The 20,660-nt window shown below is 43.0% G+C and overlaps 1 protein-coding gene across 1 annotated transcript; it reads right to left on the minus strand.

Moving 5' to 3' along the window:
- Positions 1–15,261: 15,261 nt before the first annotated feature.
- LOC138046403 (5-hydroxytryptamine receptor 1B-like) lies at positions 15,262–16,304 on the minus strand. Its single transcript, XM_068893042.1, has one exon. The coding sequence runs from the start codon at positions 16,302–16,304 to the stop codon at positions 15,456–15,458; it is 849 nt and encodes a 282-aa protein (XP_068749143.1). The 3' UTR covers positions 15,262–15,455.
- Positions 16,305–20,660: the final 4,356 nt, after the last annotated feature.

Below are 20,660 nucleotides of genomic sequence, written 5' to 3' on the forward strand. Positions count from 1 at the left end.
AGAGCAAAACTGAAAAGAACCCTGGACGCACGTATTTCAGCTGTCGGAGCCGCACATGCCCCTACTTCCAATGGTTGGACACTCCCTAGAACCACAAGATCCTAGTCTTCACCTTAGATAAAGTGAATCCGCCACCGCAACATCCTCAATACCCAGGCTTTAAACCACGCCTGGTGGCTTACCATCCAAAGAATAAATAGAACGTAGTGCCATTACGACGTCACCCATACAAGAAGATCGTTCGAGAACACATCCCAAGCTCCATCCACCTTTCAAATGGCTTGCCGCACCAGTGGCTCAGTTGGTTGAGCATCGGGCTGTCATGCGGGAGGTCATGAGTTCGACTCTGGCCGGACCGATAATCAGGGTCTTTAAACAACTGTGGAGAAAGTGCTGCCTTTGTAATTACATCCGCAAATGGTTAAGACTTCTCAAGTCTTCTCGGATAAGGACTATAAACCATAGGCTCACAACCCAGTGGGACGTAAAAGAACCCACACACTATTCGTAAAGAGTAGGGCATGGAGCTCCCGGTCATGACTCACTTCATTCATTCATATGCTGGGTGAGATCGCTAATGGACTGATAGCGGCTGCCAGCGGCGCCTATATATGCTGATGTCCGATCTCACCCACAGATCCCTTGCTTGTAAAGCGCATTTGAATATATTTATAGAAAATGCGCTATATAAATTCATTACCATTACCATTACCATTACCGCATGGCCCAGCGCCTATCTGATGGATGTTTTTCAAATACCGCATGAACTGTGCTCAATATTGTAAAATAGTTTTTAATTAGATGATTGGTGTAATAAAAAGAGAATGAGACCATTTGATCGATGTAGTTGTCGTTGTGAGTGAGAGTGAGCGAATATCGAAGCCGTGCGAGATCACCTTGATCACTGGGGGCGCTAAAGGCACCAATGCCTGGGCCATACGATGGGCGTGGCAATGTGGGATGCGTGTCATGTGCATTCTCCTTTACAACCACCCTATCACCCGAGTGGATGGGAAAGGATGGCGTCTCTGTGGTGGTCATGATCCCAAACTTGTTGATGCCTCAGCAGTTTTTCATCCGGGGGATTTGTCACTTGATGTACTGCGCATAAATATGATCAAGTGTAACTCCTCGGACACAGAAGTGGATCACGCCTGTCGAGCTGCCAATAAACGGTTACAGCATACATACCCATCATCATCTTGTAAAGCCAACGGATTGTTGCGGCGCAATTATTGGATTATAAAGAAAACTGATACGGTGTACTCGTTCGGGAAATTTGCACAAAACAGTCAAGGATTAGAGTGTGTGGATGGTGGGACGGGATGGGGCGTAGAGATGGCACTCCTGATGCACAAACTCTTGTATCTGTACTCGATGACACATAATCGTTGGTCCGAGTATGATCGTGTTGAGGACAGATTTGCAGCCTGCCTCGAACCAATTGTGTCATTGATGAGTAAAATATGCGCCATCATTGGTACGCGAAACATGGAAGCTCACACTCACCTGTGGCGCTGTTTACAGATCATGTTTTCGATTCGTTGGGGGAATAGAGTGCCAATGAAAAGCAAAATATACCATTCTGTGATTGTTCCTAATGATGTCACCGGTCCATCATGCCTTGAGGGACAAATGTTTGAAAAGCGTCGTTCTTGCACAGTATTTTTTCATATCACTTGAGGATGAGAAGCGTTCATTTCTACAGTGACGTGTCAAGAGCCCTTTTAAAAACAGAAAAAAAGACACGGGACTGTCTCGAAAGAATTCCTAGCAGAAACCTTGTTGATGAAGATGAAGTTACCTCGCGTTGCACAGAGTTTCAAAGAATTCATCGAGTTCAAAAGCAACAGTTACACGAGCGCCATCTCCAAAGAAGGAAATGTCGCCTTCCAATGCGTAGGGATATAATTGAAGCGTTCTGGAAAATCTATGAAAATCAAGCTTGGGAGCGTTATTCAAAGCGTAATAGAGCAGAAGAATCTGATGCATGTCTTAAAGCAACCATATTATCGGTCAACAAAAATGATATTTTAAAATCTTGGCATGAAGAGTGCATGATGATGTTTCCCCTGGTAGAACAACACTATATGGTACCCTTTCATTGTCGATGGGTGCAAAGGCAGGTTAAGGAGAAAGACAATATTGAGAAGATGAAACAAAGATTGATTGCTCGAAGCGCGTCATTGGATGGTTTCATTCAACCAATCAATGTTTAGATCCATGTATAAAAAGAACTCACCGTTTCACCAAAACGACAGTTGACAGCGACAGGGATAGAAACAGTCCGTGAATGACACAATGCGTTTAAAGGAGGCCCGTAGGACAAGGCAAATAAGGCATCTTCAAGCCTTTGACATTGAATAAGCCTTGAAAGAAAAAGTCAAAGAATTGAAATCTGTGGATGATTCCATGAAAGACAATGATGTGCAAGTTTAACACCAAATAGTGCAGAACCTGGATAAGCGTCGCCTCCATCTCGAAAAGTCTATCATCAAACATACCACACGATGGGCCACCATCAAACAGGAGGAGGAAATGGCGCAAAAACGCATAGAAGAAGAAGAGGAGGATATAAAGGAGATAGATCATTAAGTTTTGGAAATGAGACGAGAACTGGACGGTCTGAAACGTTTAAATCAGAGTTACCAGGCATTTTACGAGGCCAAATGTCGTGAAGTGATCCTGTGGCGCTCGCGGCTGAGCAACGTTTTAGACTTGGTGTTGCGTGAACTGTGCATGGAATAGAAAAATGGAGCCTAGGTGGAAGGCACGCCCGAAGAGATTCTTTGTTGGAAACCACCCAATTGTAATTTTGGGGGATGCAAAACTGTGCGTTACATTTTACAAGATAAATAAAATGCTGATGTAAAACTGTGAAGTGATTAGTGTCACGAAACCGTCAGCCTTAACGTACGAGTTTCCCGGGGAGCCTTGGTAGTTTGGGTGGGGTCCAAGCTTTTGCCAAAGCACATGGGTTAAAAAGGCGAGAGGCCCAAAACCTACTGCAAGGGGTCTTAAGCTACACGTTATTCCGTTCACGCCGAAAACATTTCCCTACACTACCCACCTTAGTGTTTAACATCTATGAACAATGGGTTGCCAATTTGACTGAATCGCAAGGGTTGGCACGTTGGAACAAAGGGATACGGTACGCCTTAACGGCAGTGGATGTGTTGTCCAAATATGCTTGGGTGGAACCCTTGAAGAACAAGACAGGGCTTGCGGTCGCACAGGCCATGTCATCCATCTTGACACGAGCCGGGCACACACCTCAAAAATTGCAGACCCATGCAGGCTAGGAAATTTACAATCGCTCGTTCCAGACTTTGATGAAAACGCAAAGTATTCATCATTTTAGCACGCACGGGGACGCTAAAGCTGCCATAGCAGAACGGATCAATCGCACCTTGGAAGAGAAACTGTATCGGTACTTGACAGCCAAGAACACGCGGGCATACTTACAGGTCTTGCAGAGTATCGTGCAGGAATACAACGCCACTGTGCATCGGAGCATTGGTATAGCTCCAAAAGACGTAACAGACGTCAACGAGGCCCAAGTATGGCACCGTCTGTACGACAAACCATTCCTAGCCAAGAAAAAGAACAAACAGACGCTTTTGGTAAAAGGGACATTGGTGCGTTTGAACAACAAACATCGGCTATTTCAAAAAGGGTATTTGCCCTGGTGGACAGAAGAGGTTTTTGTGATCCGTCGGGTAGTGCCAGGGGTAGTATCTACCTACAAAGTACAGGAATGGGATAGGACTCCGGTGGAAGGTACATTTTACAGACAAGATTTGCAACCGGTGACCGTACCAGATGACGGACTCTTTCGCATAAAAAAGGTTTTACAATGCAAAGGAAAGCAGGTCAAAGTGCGTTGGCAAGGATTGTCTGATAAATACGACAGTTGGATCAATGCGAAGACCATTCGCACGTGGAAAGGGTGAGAGAACCATAGGTGATTTCTACGTGACCTTACCGAGTGATCTCTCACCTGAATTTCCAGATAACTCACCATCCAGTTTTAAGGTTCGGCTGCCCCAGCGACTGACGTTGCCGGGGCAGGGTTGGCGAGCTGCCTTGAGAAGTATGTCCGTGCCTGACATTCGCGTCAACCTGTACCATCTGATACCAAAATACGATTTTCTGTTTTACATAACGCTAATGAGGTCTGGGGCTAGATCAGACGTGCAAGTGAACATGATGAATATCGATCATCTCAAGTGGGTAGTGGATGGAGAAAGTTTCATGAAAGCCTGTGTTGATGTTCCACCCAAATGCGCCTAAGGGATCCCTTTTAAGGGAGTCATTTTGTGGACTACACGGGAAAGCGTATCTATATATGTAACCTTTCGTTGGATACAGCGAGGAAACGAACAAGAATACAAAGATCAAACTCGATGGTGTAGACAACACTCCGGAAATTTGGATTAATGGTACCTTGGCCATCAAGATGGTATGTCTGACAGCAACAGGAGAGTTGGGCCATAACCTGTCTCGAAAGTACATAGATGACAAGTGCCTGATCTGACAACTTTTGAGAAGCACCGAGACTTGCTGGATAACGATTGGAATGGTGTGTTCTGGGCAATAGAAAAATTGCCTTCGATTAAGCATGAATTGTAATTGGCGTTCCAGCAACCTGAACCACGCCTTTCGAACGGTGGTTGGGGAGCCTTCTTGCACCTTGCATGTGTACTGTAATGCAGCGCAGAGCACGATCGTGGGAGGAATGAAGACGGATTTATTGAGTGAAGTCTGGTACGAGAGACGTGGTAGAGGTGTGGTGTATTTTGAACCCAAGCACAAACAATTTCATCCAGTGCGCCAAAACACCTACAAAACAATGCAAGTGGACGTAGGTGAAACAAACGGTTCCTTGGTAGCATTTCCTAACAACAAATCTAATCGTACCTTGGTTACCCTTCATTTCATCCAAGATAAATAGAGCAGCATTGAGGAAATCACCTTTAGTACGAAACGTTAACATGCGAGTAGGAAGTCTCACTCGATACACACTCCCGCAAATGGGAGATGGATTATGGAAAACCCTATTGAAGATCGGGGCTCCTGCTGTAGCAGAAGGGCTGCAGAGTTTGGCACAAGGTAAAGCGCTTGATGCCGCAGCAGGCATGGTTTTGCGTGCAGGAGTCAGTGGGTTGAAAAGGAAAGCCAGTCAATCGGTAAGGTCTATGGTGCAAAAAACAGCCAAACGTGCTAAGAATAGCATCAAATCAAAGGTCCATCAAACAACCAATTATGTGCGGGATGTTTTGGGTGTGTGATCTGGACCAATCAAAAAGCAAGAGAGGATTTGGACCAATTAGCGTCAAGAAAAAGCTCTATAAAAGAGACAACTTTATTTCCTGACAGTCACACACCATCTCATGTGCAGAGCACAGGTTCCATCATGTCTATTCAAAAAGAAACCTCTCACACAGACCTTTAATTGTGCAGAGAAACAAGAACCTTACGTCACACCATTAACCCATACGGACCTATTTGAGCCGTTGAATGCAAAGAAACGATCAAGAAAACCATCCTAGAACCTGTCGGCAAAGTGATGATTCTGCCAAAGATAAGTATCGGTGAAGTCAAGCAAACGAGGAAAGAGTCTGTGGGCGAGTGGAATGGAAACCCCTAAAATTTGAGACGGAAGATCACAGTCTCCCCAAAGCCACGCATCCCTGCTCCAAAACGGAAACGAATAACACCTCGAAAGTTGGCGGATGAATGTGAGCGATCGATGCACCTGCAAGAAGAAGAAACGAAAGAAGAGGAGCACAGCAAACTCATCGCTCGCCTAGCCCTAACAAAACTGAAAGAGATGTTGAAAGATGAACGGAAAGCCGAACAGAAGCTGAGAACTTTGACTTAACGCTTGCTGGAGAATCATGACATGTTAGGAGAGCCCGGTGCAAACCAAGACAGTGTAGTGTTGAAGTCATTTCCTCTTGTATAAAAGGGTTTGAATAAAGCTTGTTCGTTTCAAATGATACGATGTGGTCTCTCTGTGTGTTGTTGTGCGATACGTAGCACTGCTGGCGATGGACCCGCAAGGTGATCATTACCCATTTGCCTTCCAAAGGTTTGGTTGAGGAATATCCGTACGAAACCTTGGAACTCAATCAGAATGATAACAAGAAAGGTTTGTGAGAGTACCATCGCTTCCTGAAAGCCAGCTGCGCTCTGGGTAAACACCGGGGGATTGGGGGGCACAACAAGAATTGCACGCTGTACCTGTTTAATAATGTTGCAGGAGGAGATGCAGACAGCCCCTTGCAAAACCCACAACAGCAAGGTGATGTCACCCTGGAGATCAATTTTTGGGGCTAATCCTGGTCAAAATTTGTCTGTGGTGGTCTGGGGCGAGTTTGAAAGAGTGTTGGATATCGGTGGTATGGGCGTGGTGAATTACGACGTTTAAAATTCAGACCTTTATGTATTTAAATACATCAACTTGTATTACCCGTATAACAGTATCATCAAGCACCGCTACAACAAGCATCGATGGAACTGGTACCCTTGAGCGACCCTGTATTGAGACGCGTGTTTTGGGGTGTGTACCCCGAAGACTAATTACCACCACTCCGTTAAACCGCTGGGAGACAAACGCATAGGGCTATGATTGTCAACACAGGCCCTAAAGGACAACCTGGACGTCATTGGTTGGGTTTGTGGACTTCGGGAGATACCTACGAGATCCTCGACAGTTATGGGGTTCCTTTGGATACGTACGGAGTACCTTATGTCTTGGAATGGATCTGGCGCTATTTTTCCGCCATCCACCACAACGAGCGAACCTTACAAAGTTTGAACAGCCTCGCCTGCGGGCATTACGCTTTATTGTTTTTGCAAGCACGGTGTCGAGGCAAGAGCATGCATGAATTCTTTATATGATTTAGTAGCCAACGATCACCAAGCAGGCCGTCGCATCCTAGTACCGTTACCCCCATCACTTCCAACGGATATTGTGGACGTTGAAGAAAATAGTCAGGCGTGTTGTTCTAGGCGCGAAGTTATGTATAGATGGAATAAATTGCTAATTTAAAAAAAACCGTGTCGTTGTCATTGTTCTTTTAAAAAAGACTCCACTTTACATACCTATGTCATTTGACATCATGCCTGCAACCCGAACACGTCGAAAACGTGCTCCTCGCCATAAAACACGGGCGACTCGAAAGAGGCGGCGAGCCAAACCCCAGAAGGGAGGTATTTTTCCTTTACTCTCGTTAGCCCTTCCTGCATTGACCGCCGTTGGTAAAGCAGCCCCCTTAGGGATTGTGAGTGCCGTGGCAGGGTACGGGATCAAAAAGGCTTTGGATAAAAGATGGTGAAACGTGGGGGAGAGGATCAGATAGAACTATGACTCAGCCATGACCGGAGAGAGAAGGGTTTTTTTTCGAACCCCATGCAGTCTTTTAGTGACCGGTCCTTCGGGCTGCGGTATGACCACCTTCAGGCGGGATTTGTTGAAACAAGGTTCTTATTTCATGGGCCCACGACCGCCTACACTATTGTTACGGAGCATGACAGCCCACGTTTAAAATGATGTAAAAAAAGGATGCTATACATTTTCAAGAAGGCATTCCTAGTCTAGAGGAATTGGACACTTGGTTTGCACCACAAGGTGGTGGGGTGTTAGTGATGGATGATTTGATAGACGAGGAGGGAAGAGATAAGCGTGTGTTGGACCTATTCACAAAACATTCCCACCATTGGAACATCACCGTATTGTATTTGTGTCAAGATCTGTTTCCGCCAGGCCCTTACGCCAAGACCATGTAGCGCAATGCGCATTACATAGTTTGTTTCAAAAATTCTCGGGATTGCACAGGGTTGCGAGCTTTGGTGTGTCAGGCGTTTCCGACCGAGGTCAAAGGTATCATGCAGATATTTTGTTGTGCCACAGAACACCCCTTTGGCTATTTAATGTTTGACTTACACCCAGCCTCTTCAGATGACTGCCGTCTGTGGACCAACCTATTACCTTTGCAAGGGTACCCGCACGGGTTTGTGCCTGCGGCACCTCCACCCCGTTTACGTAGACAAGTTACGTTCCTACGACAGCTGGTTAAAGAAGCGTGTCATTTACAGCGTCAAGATCTTTTACGTCACTCCAATGCTGATCAAATCAACGCTGTCAGCGAAGTCATTTTGAATTCTTTGAAAGGGAGAGCACCCTTATCGCCAACCACGGTGCGAGCATGCCGTCCTCAAAAACAGACTTTGCGAACCCTGGCCCGCCACAAAACTTCCTGAAAAATGCGACTTGTTGATGAATCAGAAGGGCGCTGGCTTTTTGCAGGGACTGAACAGTGCTTTCGATGGTTCCTGTGTTCACCGTTCTTCACCATGATCGAGTTCGTATTCCGCCCCACATTCTTTGAAGCTCTGAATGTGAGATCTTTGATACTTTGGTACTCTCCCCGTCGTTGTTGGCATGGATACGACAGAAAGCTAATGACCTTGGTCAAGGACTGATCGAGGAATTTTTTTGCTGTTATCCTAGACCATGAATAGAACAGTATTGCACAATCTTATTGAAGCGTATCAAGAAGCAAGGCGCTGGAAACTACAATTTGAGGGGCTGCAGCACAAACTCGAGCAAAACTCGGTGATGAAATCTCCGTTGGTTATTTCATTCGCCCAAATAATCGCCCAGCACCGGTTCCACATCTCCAGGGAATTGCACGAAAATCACACTGTCTGTATCAAAATGCAACACCCGTTCGTTCAACAGTTCTAGAGCTTCATAGAGACGCAAGCGCGCCCAACAAGTAATGAAACAGGCCACGAAGATATTCAGATTGGGGGAGATATTTTCACATAATGCTTCCTTGCGTTGATGGACTTCCACTCATTGTTCATTGATGCAGCTGACATAGCGAACATCATGTTGGTCGGAGTCCATGAAACTACAAAAGCCTTAAGGCTCAATGAATTCTTTCACTTGCAATTTGTTCACTTGCTGCCCAAATTTCCCCAACATAGGGTTCAACGTGAACTTTGCCAAAGGCCTTCCTTCTCTTGAAACTGAGTCATATAGAGTTGTTTTTTCCCTTTGTGTCACACCATGTGGGCCAGCCCGAAGCTTCTGTTTTCAACTTGAGCCAAGTGTTCCCATAATCCTCCAACAGTCCAACTCGCTTTTTTCGAAAATGCAACACTTCGTGAATGGTTTGGATCACGTAACCCGTCTCTTCCGCTTTTTCTTGTTCCGGTGTACACCAAGTACCCGTCAACGCTCGCTCCTGTTTGTCGTGGCCACACCAAGAGACTTTCCCGTGGAGAGGACAGTCGATGTTTCTTCGACGCAGGTGTGGCACAGAGGAAACGTATGGTAATACAGGGTGGAAAAGACCATAAGGTGGCTTTTTTGTACATTTTGCGAGGCCAAAATAATCGGAAATAGGTTTTTCTCGTGAGGGGGTGTAGATCATTTCAGGATGTCCCACCGGATATTTCTGGATTTTGTTGGTCCACAGTTAGAGACTGGTATAATCATAATATTTGACTTGTTCAGCAGCATGTTCATTGATCTCGTAATGAAGATGCACAGCATTTGTGCGGCCACCAAAGAAAGTGTCGCGAGGTGAAAGAGGTTCTTGTAAATCGTACCCGGCTACAATCTCAGCTACTTTCGGATCGTGGTGCTTACATTTCCTCCATTCGCACTCCCATATGGTTTTTACTGTATAGCTTCAATCGGACAGACTGTAATCGCAGTAAGGTTTCTTGATGAACGTCGGTCATGGATCGATCGTTCAGGCGGCGGTAGGTTTCCGAGCGCTGACGAAAACATTTGGGACAAAAACAGAAACCAGAAACAGCCAAGGAACTTGTATACCGTGTTGGTCACAACATCATACCCGTCAACCGTCCATCGGGTGTTTGGAATGCAATACTCACCGTGATTTGTAGCATGCTGTATTCGCTGACGGAACCGCGGGTCGGAGCTATCATCGCCTGTTTCCAAGAAAATTTCTTCCAGCTGCTTTCGTTCTTCAACGCTACATGAAAGCCAGGCCTCTCGGCGCAATTGCTGTTCCTCAAACGTTAACCATTCCATGGCTGCTTTGGAATGATTGACATTCAAGCGCCAGCCGTAGAGAGGTTCTGAGGCAATGGTGTTTTCTCCCATGCGGTTGAGGTGCAAGTCTCGATTGCAGGCCGAGGCAATATTGTTTTGTTTAAAGGGGCAAAACCGGGTGCGCTTGCGGAAATTGTGTTGAAATGTGAGGCAGCCTTCGCGCAATAACCGAACGTCATCGATGCAATAATCTTCGAGCTCTTGGCACAGATGAAACTGAATCCCCTTTGCTTTCTGCTCTTCATACCACTTCTCAAATTTTTCTTGCCCTTCTTTGCTCATCCTCTCGTGCATGTAATCTTTCATGGGAGGCAGTTCTCCTTGGTAATTGCTCTCCATATTGGCGCGGGTATTTTAAAAATAAACGAGGAAAGTAACCTTTTTAAACTTGATTGGGGATCAAGTCCAAATGATTTTGTGAAAAAAGAGAGAGATCCGGGTATAAGCGACATGGAGTGAATAAAACGAATGTAGCCTCCCAGGTATGTCAGTTCCAGTACTTTACCGCAATTGCGAACCTGCTTTTAATGCTTGTTTGCGGCGGTGCATTGTGTCATGATAAAATAGTGGGTTTCTTCTACTGTCAAGACTTCTAACCACTCTAAGAAATGATCAACACATTGGGGTCCGCGAAAGATTTTGGGGTCGGTATTTTCTGCGGTCATTCCTACGACTAAGTTGGCGATATTTTTCCCGGTGTCCTGCACCGCTTCTACGTCAAAAAGCACACTTTTTTTCTCTTCCCGGATTTCATCAGGGTCCTTGGCCTTCTGAATGTAGCATCGATGCGTGTTAAGGTCCACTTGTTCGCGACACGAGCGACATTCACCCCAACCGCAGCAATGATTGCCTTGTTCTTTCCTTCCGACTAGGAGTTTTCGGCAATGGGCTCATTTTCCGCCGCGCTTGAGAAACAGATGGTTTATCAGGACCACTAGGTTTTCCATCTTTTGCTTTGCTGCAATGGAGTTCCAGACAGGAGGGTCCATAGAAGACAGCGACAGCTATTGCAACAGTGGGAAGCCAACCATTTGGTCTTGTATGCCTCATGGTAATCAGAGCATGCTTCTTGACAGCAAGCAGGGCAGTGAATTCAGGTCGCATAATGGCATGCATGTTGCCCCAAATGGACATGCGGATGTAAACAACGCCCGTAGAAATAATCCGAACTGAAAAACCCTGGTAATGAAGTGAGGGTATCATAATGACCGTTTTCATGTAGGATCGCTAATTGTTTCTCGCCTTTGCCAAAAGCAAAACATGCGTATGCGTGATCTGCGTCTACCATAATGATTCGATATTTTAGAAACAGCGACTGCACTAAGGCAAACTCAGTAAGCTCGTGCATTCCACAGGGGCCGTGTACCACGTGGGCCTCTGTATGTAGCGGCATTGCCCTGGATGGTGAAGCCTAGTTGGAAACTTCGCCATTTAGGATGGTTGTCCACGTGAGCTTTCGCTGTGACGATGGCTCGAGCACAGCACAAATTCTGTTCGTTCCTTGGGATCTTCACAATACATTTTTTTGAAACTTCGTTGAGGCTTGGTGACCGGGGCTTATAATCTCTACCATGTCCCCCACCCTGTGGACTGGCGCGTACGTGAACAAATTCTAATTGAAAAGTATCGTTCAGTTCAAATTGTTCGTAGGAGTTCAGCATGCGACTCATTACATTTATGAAGCCACTCTCCTGCTTGAAATCGCGCGCTGTGAAAATTATTATCGAGCCGATTGGAACTTAAACGAAAAAAATAAGATCCCGATCATCAATGTCAGGATTATCCAGTAAGCGTTCCAATGCCCTGCGTAATCCGTGGGTCAGTGCATGCGTTATCTGCCCTCGAAATATTGTTGCAATGTGCTAGACTTCAGTTTCAAACAAGCGTTCGTGGACCTCCATTCTTTTCAACTGACTTTCTACTACTGGCTCCAGAGTGAATTCTATGCGACCAGGTTGATGAGGGGTTTGTAAAACACCAGCACCCTTTTGCTGACTATAAGGCGAGGAAGATGTTTCGGGGAGATGTCGTAACTCTATGTCAACATTTTCCGCCATCTCATGCAACAAATCAACAGCATCTTGCACGTTGTGTTCTAAAAACAAGATCAATAACAGTTGTTGTAACTAAGCGAAAAATAAGTCGAAAAAAAAAAGATTGTTGTGATTGAATCTCGAACCATCGACATCCGAGTTCCCCCCTTCAAGCATTACAACACCAGAGAAAAACGTGACAAATGCGACAAAATCAGTTTGTTTTCTAATATCTGCAACACAAATCCGTGTTCTCTGCACAACGATGAACATATCTAGTCTCATTACACGAAAAGTACTCTTTTGTAAAATATCATGCTTCTCAATACAGCAATGCAAATCATGATTTTCAAGCAGAGAAACATGACAAATGTAAACAACAATTGTGACTTTTCTCCCTACTAATATTTGCATTATCGCAAATCAAAGATCTCTGCACAACGATAAACCTATGCTCTCTTTTCACGGAGAGAACTCGTCTGTAAAAAATCACGCTTCAAGTAAGCAATGCAAATCATGATTTTTACATATTTCAATTACCTTCTTCAAATTGTTCCAGCGCTTGCACGAACATCTTATCATCTTCGAATTCGTCATAAACTTCATTCAGCGCGCTGTCCGTAATTTCTTCAATCCATATAATATTCTCCATTATTTTTTTGTATGTCCTCGCTTCTCTACTGCTTTCACTCAATGAGTTGGAAATAGAAGTGGTTTGTGTGGGACCGTCTTTCGATTTTATATGGTTCTGGATTATACTAGTATATTTCATTGGTGTAATTACTAAAAAGGATTACTACACAACGTGCTTCTATGTTTCTACTTCCCACAGAGAAGATCTTTGATGGCATTGTCCATTTATGCGCCAAGAGTAAGAGATAAAAACCATGTATCAATACTGGTTAGCAAGACTGATTATTGTGTATTGACTTTTCAAGAATTGGTGGCTCCTAAAGGAGCCGTTTTTTGAAAAGATATCATTCACGAGCAAGGATATGCCGTGATGATATCCCTATGACCAGATCTTTTCATCATAACAATTTCCATGTCATCTGTTTCCTTGCCTCCTAAACTTTTCCCAATACCGTACCCTATGTCTACATACCTAACTTTAAACACACAACTGGTTTTCGGCAGTATGTAGACATAGGGCACAGTTTAGTCCACTCTAGGCGCATGGTACAATCTCTCGTTCTATTCAGACATCAGTCTTTTTGTGGAACTGTGAAGCTCTCACAGCGTTTTTGACATGACTCTCTAAAATATGTTTCACCGCCTTCTCCGACAGGATAAGAGTTGTGGTGTCTATGACTTTCATCATGGTTGCGAATCATCCATTACAATTACAATTACAATTACAATTACATTTCGCAGATTTTGTCCCGGATATTTTTTTTCCCTTTTCAGTATTATTTTGGCTTAAAGAGGGAATAGTTGCTCTTATACCACCATTTTTAGATGTTGAAAAATTACATTGACCTTCCGTTATCAGTCGAACAATTCATGTTCACAATAACGCCACTCACTCTTTCATAAACAAATCGGATTACAATTAGTAAATTCAACGAGCTCATAAAACAATACACGGCTTGCATTTTTTTCCAAACGCTACGCGTCAGTGATCAAGGCAATCATTTAGTTCAAGGAACGAACAGGGGAAGAAACATTTGAGAAGTGGTATGAAGAGCAGAAAGCAAAGGGGATTCATCTCAAGACAACAATCAGATTGAAGCTATGAACCAGAAAAGAAGTTATTACACGAAAGAATTCCGGCCACGCAAAATCAGTAAACATGTTTTTGCAGAACGGTAGGTGTTGTGTCTTTTATACAAACTCTAGTAAACGGGTTTACATATTTTTGACCAATGACTTGTTTTACCTTGATCGTGCGTTACGCTATGATCTTACAAACAAATTTAAACTTATCTAAGGTGGTGATGTTAAAGGGTAATTCCGATTATTATAAAAAACGTTTTCATACTTCAATATGATTTTGAATAGAGGGTTGACTCGAGCAAAAACATTTTCTGACTTCTTTGATATGGATTCGCTAAATGATTTAACTGAGAGACTCTTACAAACATATTTGGTGCTGTTGAAGGGTTTAATTTCCATGTTTCTTTATTGATTGATTGGTTGATTTTTTTTATGGCAGAGTGGCAACTGAGGGACGAAAGGACAGAGTTACAGAAAAGGACACAGTTAGATCATTCCTCTTCGACGCAGCGCAAGAACGTTTGGCTCAAATACGTGCGCGAAAGGGAATCAAGAGAGCGCTCGAAAATAGTTGATAACATAATAAGAGAAGTCATCACTCGGAAATTGAACAAGTTCGCAGCAATTGACAAATGGCTAAAATTGCAGGAAAAGTGCAAAAATTAAATCGAAAATGTTCGATTTTCCGTGTTTCAGTCAGAAATTCTACCGATTTTTTTGAAGTCCATATAAACGCTACAGTCCCAAAGGACGTCTATTGTTATCGCTTTTGTTTTCTTGAAACAAAGCACCGTATGCATAATGAAGTAGGGACCTGTGCGGAAATCTTGCCTGTCCCGATTTCTCCAGGATTTTTGAAGCGGTTTGAGAATCTTGGTGAAAACAAGAGGAGCAGAAGAAAGGCCAAACGGAATGACGCAATTGAAAGTATCTGATATGGGTGAATCTTGTTTTATAGGTATTTCGACCTCTCGGAATATATGGGATTTTGATTTTCTTCGAGGGCTAGCTCCGGGCCGTTTGGATGAATTTTCAAGAGAGAAGTACAAGAGGAAGCCTAAATGTTTCGGCCAATCCCTGCAAAGTTTGAAAGCGGAGCGATGCGATTTTCTAAGGAAAAATTGCCCCGGCGCTAGAGCCGTTCAAAAAATAACCTTCCACCCTTTTCCATCTATTAAGAGGCACAGAAAAAAGCGAGCTAGACATCTTAACAATCGCGGAAAATACCACTTCTGAGGCAAAAGGACGACAGTACACCGCAGGTAAGGTAATGCAACGTTTATTTAACATTGGTCCATGCGAATATTTATCAATATATCGATACAGAAGAAGCAAACGGATTGTGTGGGATCCATGTAGTCACACCTTTAATCCCTTCTCGACATCTTTACGTCATGTAGCAGGCACCAAATACTACTACAAATTACAGTACAACTTCTATTACCGTCTCATATTTTGTGCGTTCTCTTGACAAAATATGGTAAAATTGACCTAATAGAGGAATAACAAAAGTGAGTATATTGATGTTGTTCAAGGCAAGAATATGTTGCACTGAACACTGAAGCACTGAAGCAGCAACACAAGATCACCTACATTGACTAATTCGATCATGAACAACAAAGGCTCCTTACGGTTACTTTTACTGCTTGCCTTACTTCTTTCATCTTCCAGCAGTAAAGAACTGGGTTAATTGACGAGTTAAATAACAAAAGAGTCACCGTAAAATCGTAAACAGTGAGTGGTCCGCGACTATGAAGTATCATCAAACAGACAAAAAAAGGCACATAACAAACAACTAGAGTTAGTTGAATCCAAGCTATACTATTCACTGCTGTTTTGTATCGTGTTATGTTCAGTGGTATTCTTCCTCCAGTTGGCTGTCTGTGGTTAATAACATCTTGGACTAGATCTTGGTGCTGTCGTAATTTAACGTAAATTATCGAGTACGAAGAGAGTGAAAAAAGTACACATAGTATCATCATCACTGCAGCGACAACGTTGGTAATGTGATGGCTCCATAGGATGTCCGTTAGGCCAATAGAAACACTGGTCACCCAAAAGGAAATTGTAAGAACACGAACTCGCTTTAAAGTCGCCACTTGTCTGTATCTCTTCCACAACACCAGAACGAGAAGCCTGTCAACACTAATGGCGGTAGAAGTCAAGAGGGATACGCCACACAAAATTAGCGCCGAGCTTCTCTGTGCCTTGATAACATAAATGCAATAATTCTTGTTAACTTTTGTAGCACATTTTAGTTCAAGAGCGGCGTACAATGGTTGAGTTATAAGACCAACACCAAGATCTGTCACAGCCAGACACTGGAAGAGCAGTTTTGATGCTACGTGGAGAGAGGAAACGTTTTGAAGAGCAACAAGGATTAAACTATTTTCCAGAGTTGCAGTGATAGAAAGAAAGATGTTTAACGCAGAGTTTAAAACAGTAGTGTCTAGCATAACTGAAGGAGCTAACTTCCTTTACTGTGCAAGAAGATTTCATTGTCTTGTACAATTATTCATCTTATTTCAGAATAAAACCGGAAAAAAGGCTGCTACTTATTACAGGAAAATTCCAGAGCGAATGACGAAGGGCCAACGCCGTTAATTCGACCTTTATCAACACGTTTGATAAAACCAAATTTTCCTGTTTTACTCCCCCACCGACGCAGCACCACAGTTTCCCTAGAAACTAGAAATTTGCTATTTTATTTCTCCGGCATATAATTGACCAATTCTGTTTTACATTAGCAATGCCTCGCATTTTGACAGCTTCACCTTTCTTTAGTTATAAATTCATACCGTATTTTCTCGATTAAACGCCCCCGGCGTTTATTTAAAACTTGGCCTCAGGGACCCGACGTTTATTTGAAGCCGGCGTTTATTAATGAAGTAAAATTTTCATCATTTTTAGGTTGATGTATTATTTCACATTCTTTGAGATCCGTGCGCAGTTTGTCAAGGAGGGACGATTTCTTCATTAGACCCGACCTGACATAATGTCCCTGTATCTCATACATACGGTATTACATACGGCATTACATACGGCACGTGTATATTGTAATCAGTATTTATGCAAACAGAACAAAACGTTAAAAGTTGAAAAACGGCAATGTCGCCAACGTCCTTTATGTTTGTATCAACAAACGTTCGCAATAATGTTTGTGTTCTAATCAGCTAATCTTCGTGGACAACAATCTCATTACGTTCTTCTTCGAAAATGTCCGGCTCTAGATCCGCGAATGGATCGTTTTCATCTACGGGAGCACCTTGTACCAGGGTACATTTGTACTTGGCAATTTCATTTTGTACTTGTCAATCAAATTGTGAACTTGGAACGTTGGGAAAGAACAAGTTCATTGCGAGAGAAGTTCGCGCCGTTGGGTCAGATTGTCTCGGAATTTCCTTAGACGCTGTGGTTACGTCGATTAGGAATTACTAGTTTTAAAATGGGTTATAAAACCTTGCAACTGAATTTTCCCAGATGTCATGCGACACCGACCTTAAAATAGAATACAATTTAACAACAATTTCGAGCGACAGCCGAAGAAAATGAGAAAGCGAAGAAAATGACATAATTAAGCAAAACCAAAGGCGGACAATTCCAACGCCTTTTACTTTCACTGATCCTACAGCCAGTAAGAATAAACAAGCCGGGAGCTCCGCTTTTAGGCTTCACTAAATCTATTTTCAGGCTCAGTGATTATCGGTGAATATTCACCTCGACTTCGTCTTGGTGAATATTCACCGATAATCACTTCGCCTTCTGCGAATAATTGTTAAATATTATTACTTGATTTTGAGTTCGAAATGATATGCACGATTTGTATGGCATAGGAAGTCCAAGTAGAAACGGGTTTGTAGGTCACATACAGTTTTGGGATTTGCTTATTGCGATCTACTCTGCTTTTTTACGCTTTTGGTATATATATATCTGCAAGCATAATTGGCAGCAGTAAGAAACGAAAAGGTTGGTCTTTAAAGTTTTCATATTCATGAACGTACAGCTGTTAGTGCGAAAGTAATATCTAAAAGTGCTCATGATTATGGTCAGGTGTTATTGTTATCAGTGTCATTCATATTATCGATTGAGATGTCATACTAACCAATTTAGGCCAGTGGAGGGGTATTAAGCTAAGCAGTGGCGCCTTATTATGCGTCAAGTAGGCTACTGTCCGGCGTATGTGCTCATGCACAGGGACTAACAATTACTAAAATGATTTTTTCAGTCGCAAAGTTAAAACATCTGCTTTGCATTTTATCATTCGCCGCACAACCAGCAGGGAAAGGAACAGAGTCTCAAACAACAATATTATTGACGGCAAGAAATGTTTGTATTTGAATACGACAATATGTGAGTGAATACGACCATATCATTTGTACCCCTGAAACGAATTTTCTCTTTTCTGTTACATAGGTTAGTCAGTTTTACAGTGGTTATCAGTCACACCCGCCCCTCTACATGGAACACTATTTACAAAAACTTTGAGGCGCACTAAAATATCAAGGGGGAAGTGTAGTGTCTAGGTCTCCTATCCCCACGAGACCTGAGGAGTGTTTTATATGCACGGCGTGTTTTATAGATTTACATATTAGAGATTTAATCAGCGAGTGTAAGGGTAGACAAGGAATCTAACGTTTGTAAATATTTAGAGTGAACTTTTCCATTAAAGAGAAGTCGGACACTACCGGAATGTTTCATTCTTTTAGTCTCTTTCCGCTTAAATAAGGGGAATCAGCAATAGCTGTCTCAAAATCGGACAAAGACCGGTTTGTGTTGAAGCTCAAGGCCTCCGCTGCCAAATCTCCACAAACGACTAGTGCCGCATTAGAATGTCATGGAGAAATGTTAAGATCCCGTGCCAATAAGAGGGGAGGGGGAGGTGGGGAGTGCCTTTGCTGGTCACAATCACTGAGCGATAGGTGGGGGCAAGTTTGATAACTGTAGCAGGTTTCCAGCCATTTTTTTTAGTTGAACAGTGTCACCAGTTTTGACAGGAGGTAGACTGGCTCCTTTGTCGAAATATAGCTTCTGTGTTATAGTGGGAGGTTTGGTTTTTAGCCTTCTGTTAAAGAAAATTTGAGCTGGGGAATAATAGCTCAGGACAGTTATCGGAGTATTTCTGCTTTCGAGCAAGGCAACGTATGGGTCAGTTCCCTCTTCATAAGCTTTCTTTATTACAGATTTGGCTCTTCCAATGGCCTTTACTACTTGTCCATTAGCTTGTGGGTGCTTGGGACTTGTAGTTGTGTGCATAAATTCCCACGATTCTGTAAACCGTTTGAATCTCCGGCTTGCAAACTGAGAACCATTATCGGAAATGACCTCATCGTGTATTCAATAGAGTGCAAAGGTAGATTTGAGTTGGATAATGACTTCAGAACTCATAGTACTGTCATGCAGCAAGCCAATCTCCACGCTCTGCAAGAAAATAAGTTTAGGTGCTCATGTTCGGGATGAACTTGCTTAGGTAGGTTATATTGCCTAGCAGACTCTCCACATTCTGTTTATTTCGTGGTGGTGGCATGTTGATTGCCTCAATCTTCAATTCATCAGGCATGATTACATCTTTGGTAATTTTGTCTCCTATGTACACAACTTCGGGAATCTTGATTTCACTCTTCTGTTTCTTCAGCTTAACACCTTTTTCTCGGGCTCTCTCGAGTCATTTCATGTACAACACTTACCCCATCCCCACAGCGGTTTCTCGTAATCATGGAACTGTGCGAGAGGCCGCTGTGGGGATAGGGTAAGTGTTGTACATGAAATGACTGTACCTCATCGGGTGGAGTTAATCTGACCTCGGACCCAAGCGCCGTGACCAATTTTGAAATCATCAGCTATCGTGAAATCGGAAGCAGAAAATTATCATTTCCAGCCAAGTGTGTGGGGATTTTTGACGACGAAGCATTCACTGAGTTTCGCAAATGATGGGGGCTTTAGCTTTGCGTGAAAAAATCAAGGCTGGGATGGATTTTCGAGGCGCAAACCGCCTCTGAGCTGACTGGGCGAGCTTACGGTCGAAATCTTGGTGTGCTGCCTTGACTTCGTCTAAGAACAGTGTAAATACGGAATTCCCGAAACGGTAAAATAAACACCAAAACGCACAAGAATACACCAGAGGTGAGTCATTTTTATTCATTTTATTGAATGAACGTTGAATTGAGCGTTTTTTAGGCTTCATAATCGACGGTATTTTATTTCCCATACAAAATCTTATAACGCGTTTAAATTCTCAACGGCTACCTGTAACGCAACATCGCTTGCACTCAAAGGTCATCTTCCCACTCGTAATTAATTATTACACGCTCTCTAGTGACGCGAACTTGGGCTGTCTATGTCACAACAACAACAACAACAACATTTTTAAAGTGAAAAAACACTCTCTGGTTTAAAAAGATTAAAAAACATAAGCTTTTGGCTATCAGTCTTTATTAAATTCTCAACCTCGGATAATGCATTTCGCGTGCTCTGATTGGTTCACTCAATCTCGGTTATCAGCTCATATACCTTACTTTGACCTTATATGGTAAATGATTGCGCTAAACATTGCTAAGCTAATTTTTTTTTCGCCGGAAAGAAAAAATTTCTCTCTTTATAAAGCCAAAAAAGGAAAAAAAAACTTTTTTTGTGGAAAGTTTTGATCAATTCCGACGTTTAGAGGTACGCGAAAAGTCAAGAAATGTTTTTGTGATGAGCCTACATCGCATCTTCATCAAGTTTTTTCGATTTCGCTCGTATCTCGTACTTAAATTTTTGGAGTTTAAGGAATTTAATAAAACAATTATTCCATTCGCGCTTGTTGGATATGAGAC

Source organism: Montipora capricornis, chromosome 4, assembly GCF_036669925.1.
Source record: "Montipora capricornis isolate CH-2021 chromosome 4, ASM3666992v2, whole genome shotgun sequence".
In the NCBI taxonomy this organism is placed as follows: domain Eukaryota; kingdom Metazoa; phylum Cnidaria; class Anthozoa; order Scleractinia; family Acroporidae; genus Montipora; species Montipora capricornis.

What these genes read in the sequence shown, in the direction of transcription:
- LOC138046403 (XM_068893042.1), bottom strand. Translation starts at nt 16,304, where the DNA reads ATGCTAGACACTACTGTTTTAAACTCTGCGTTAAACATCTTTCTTTCT.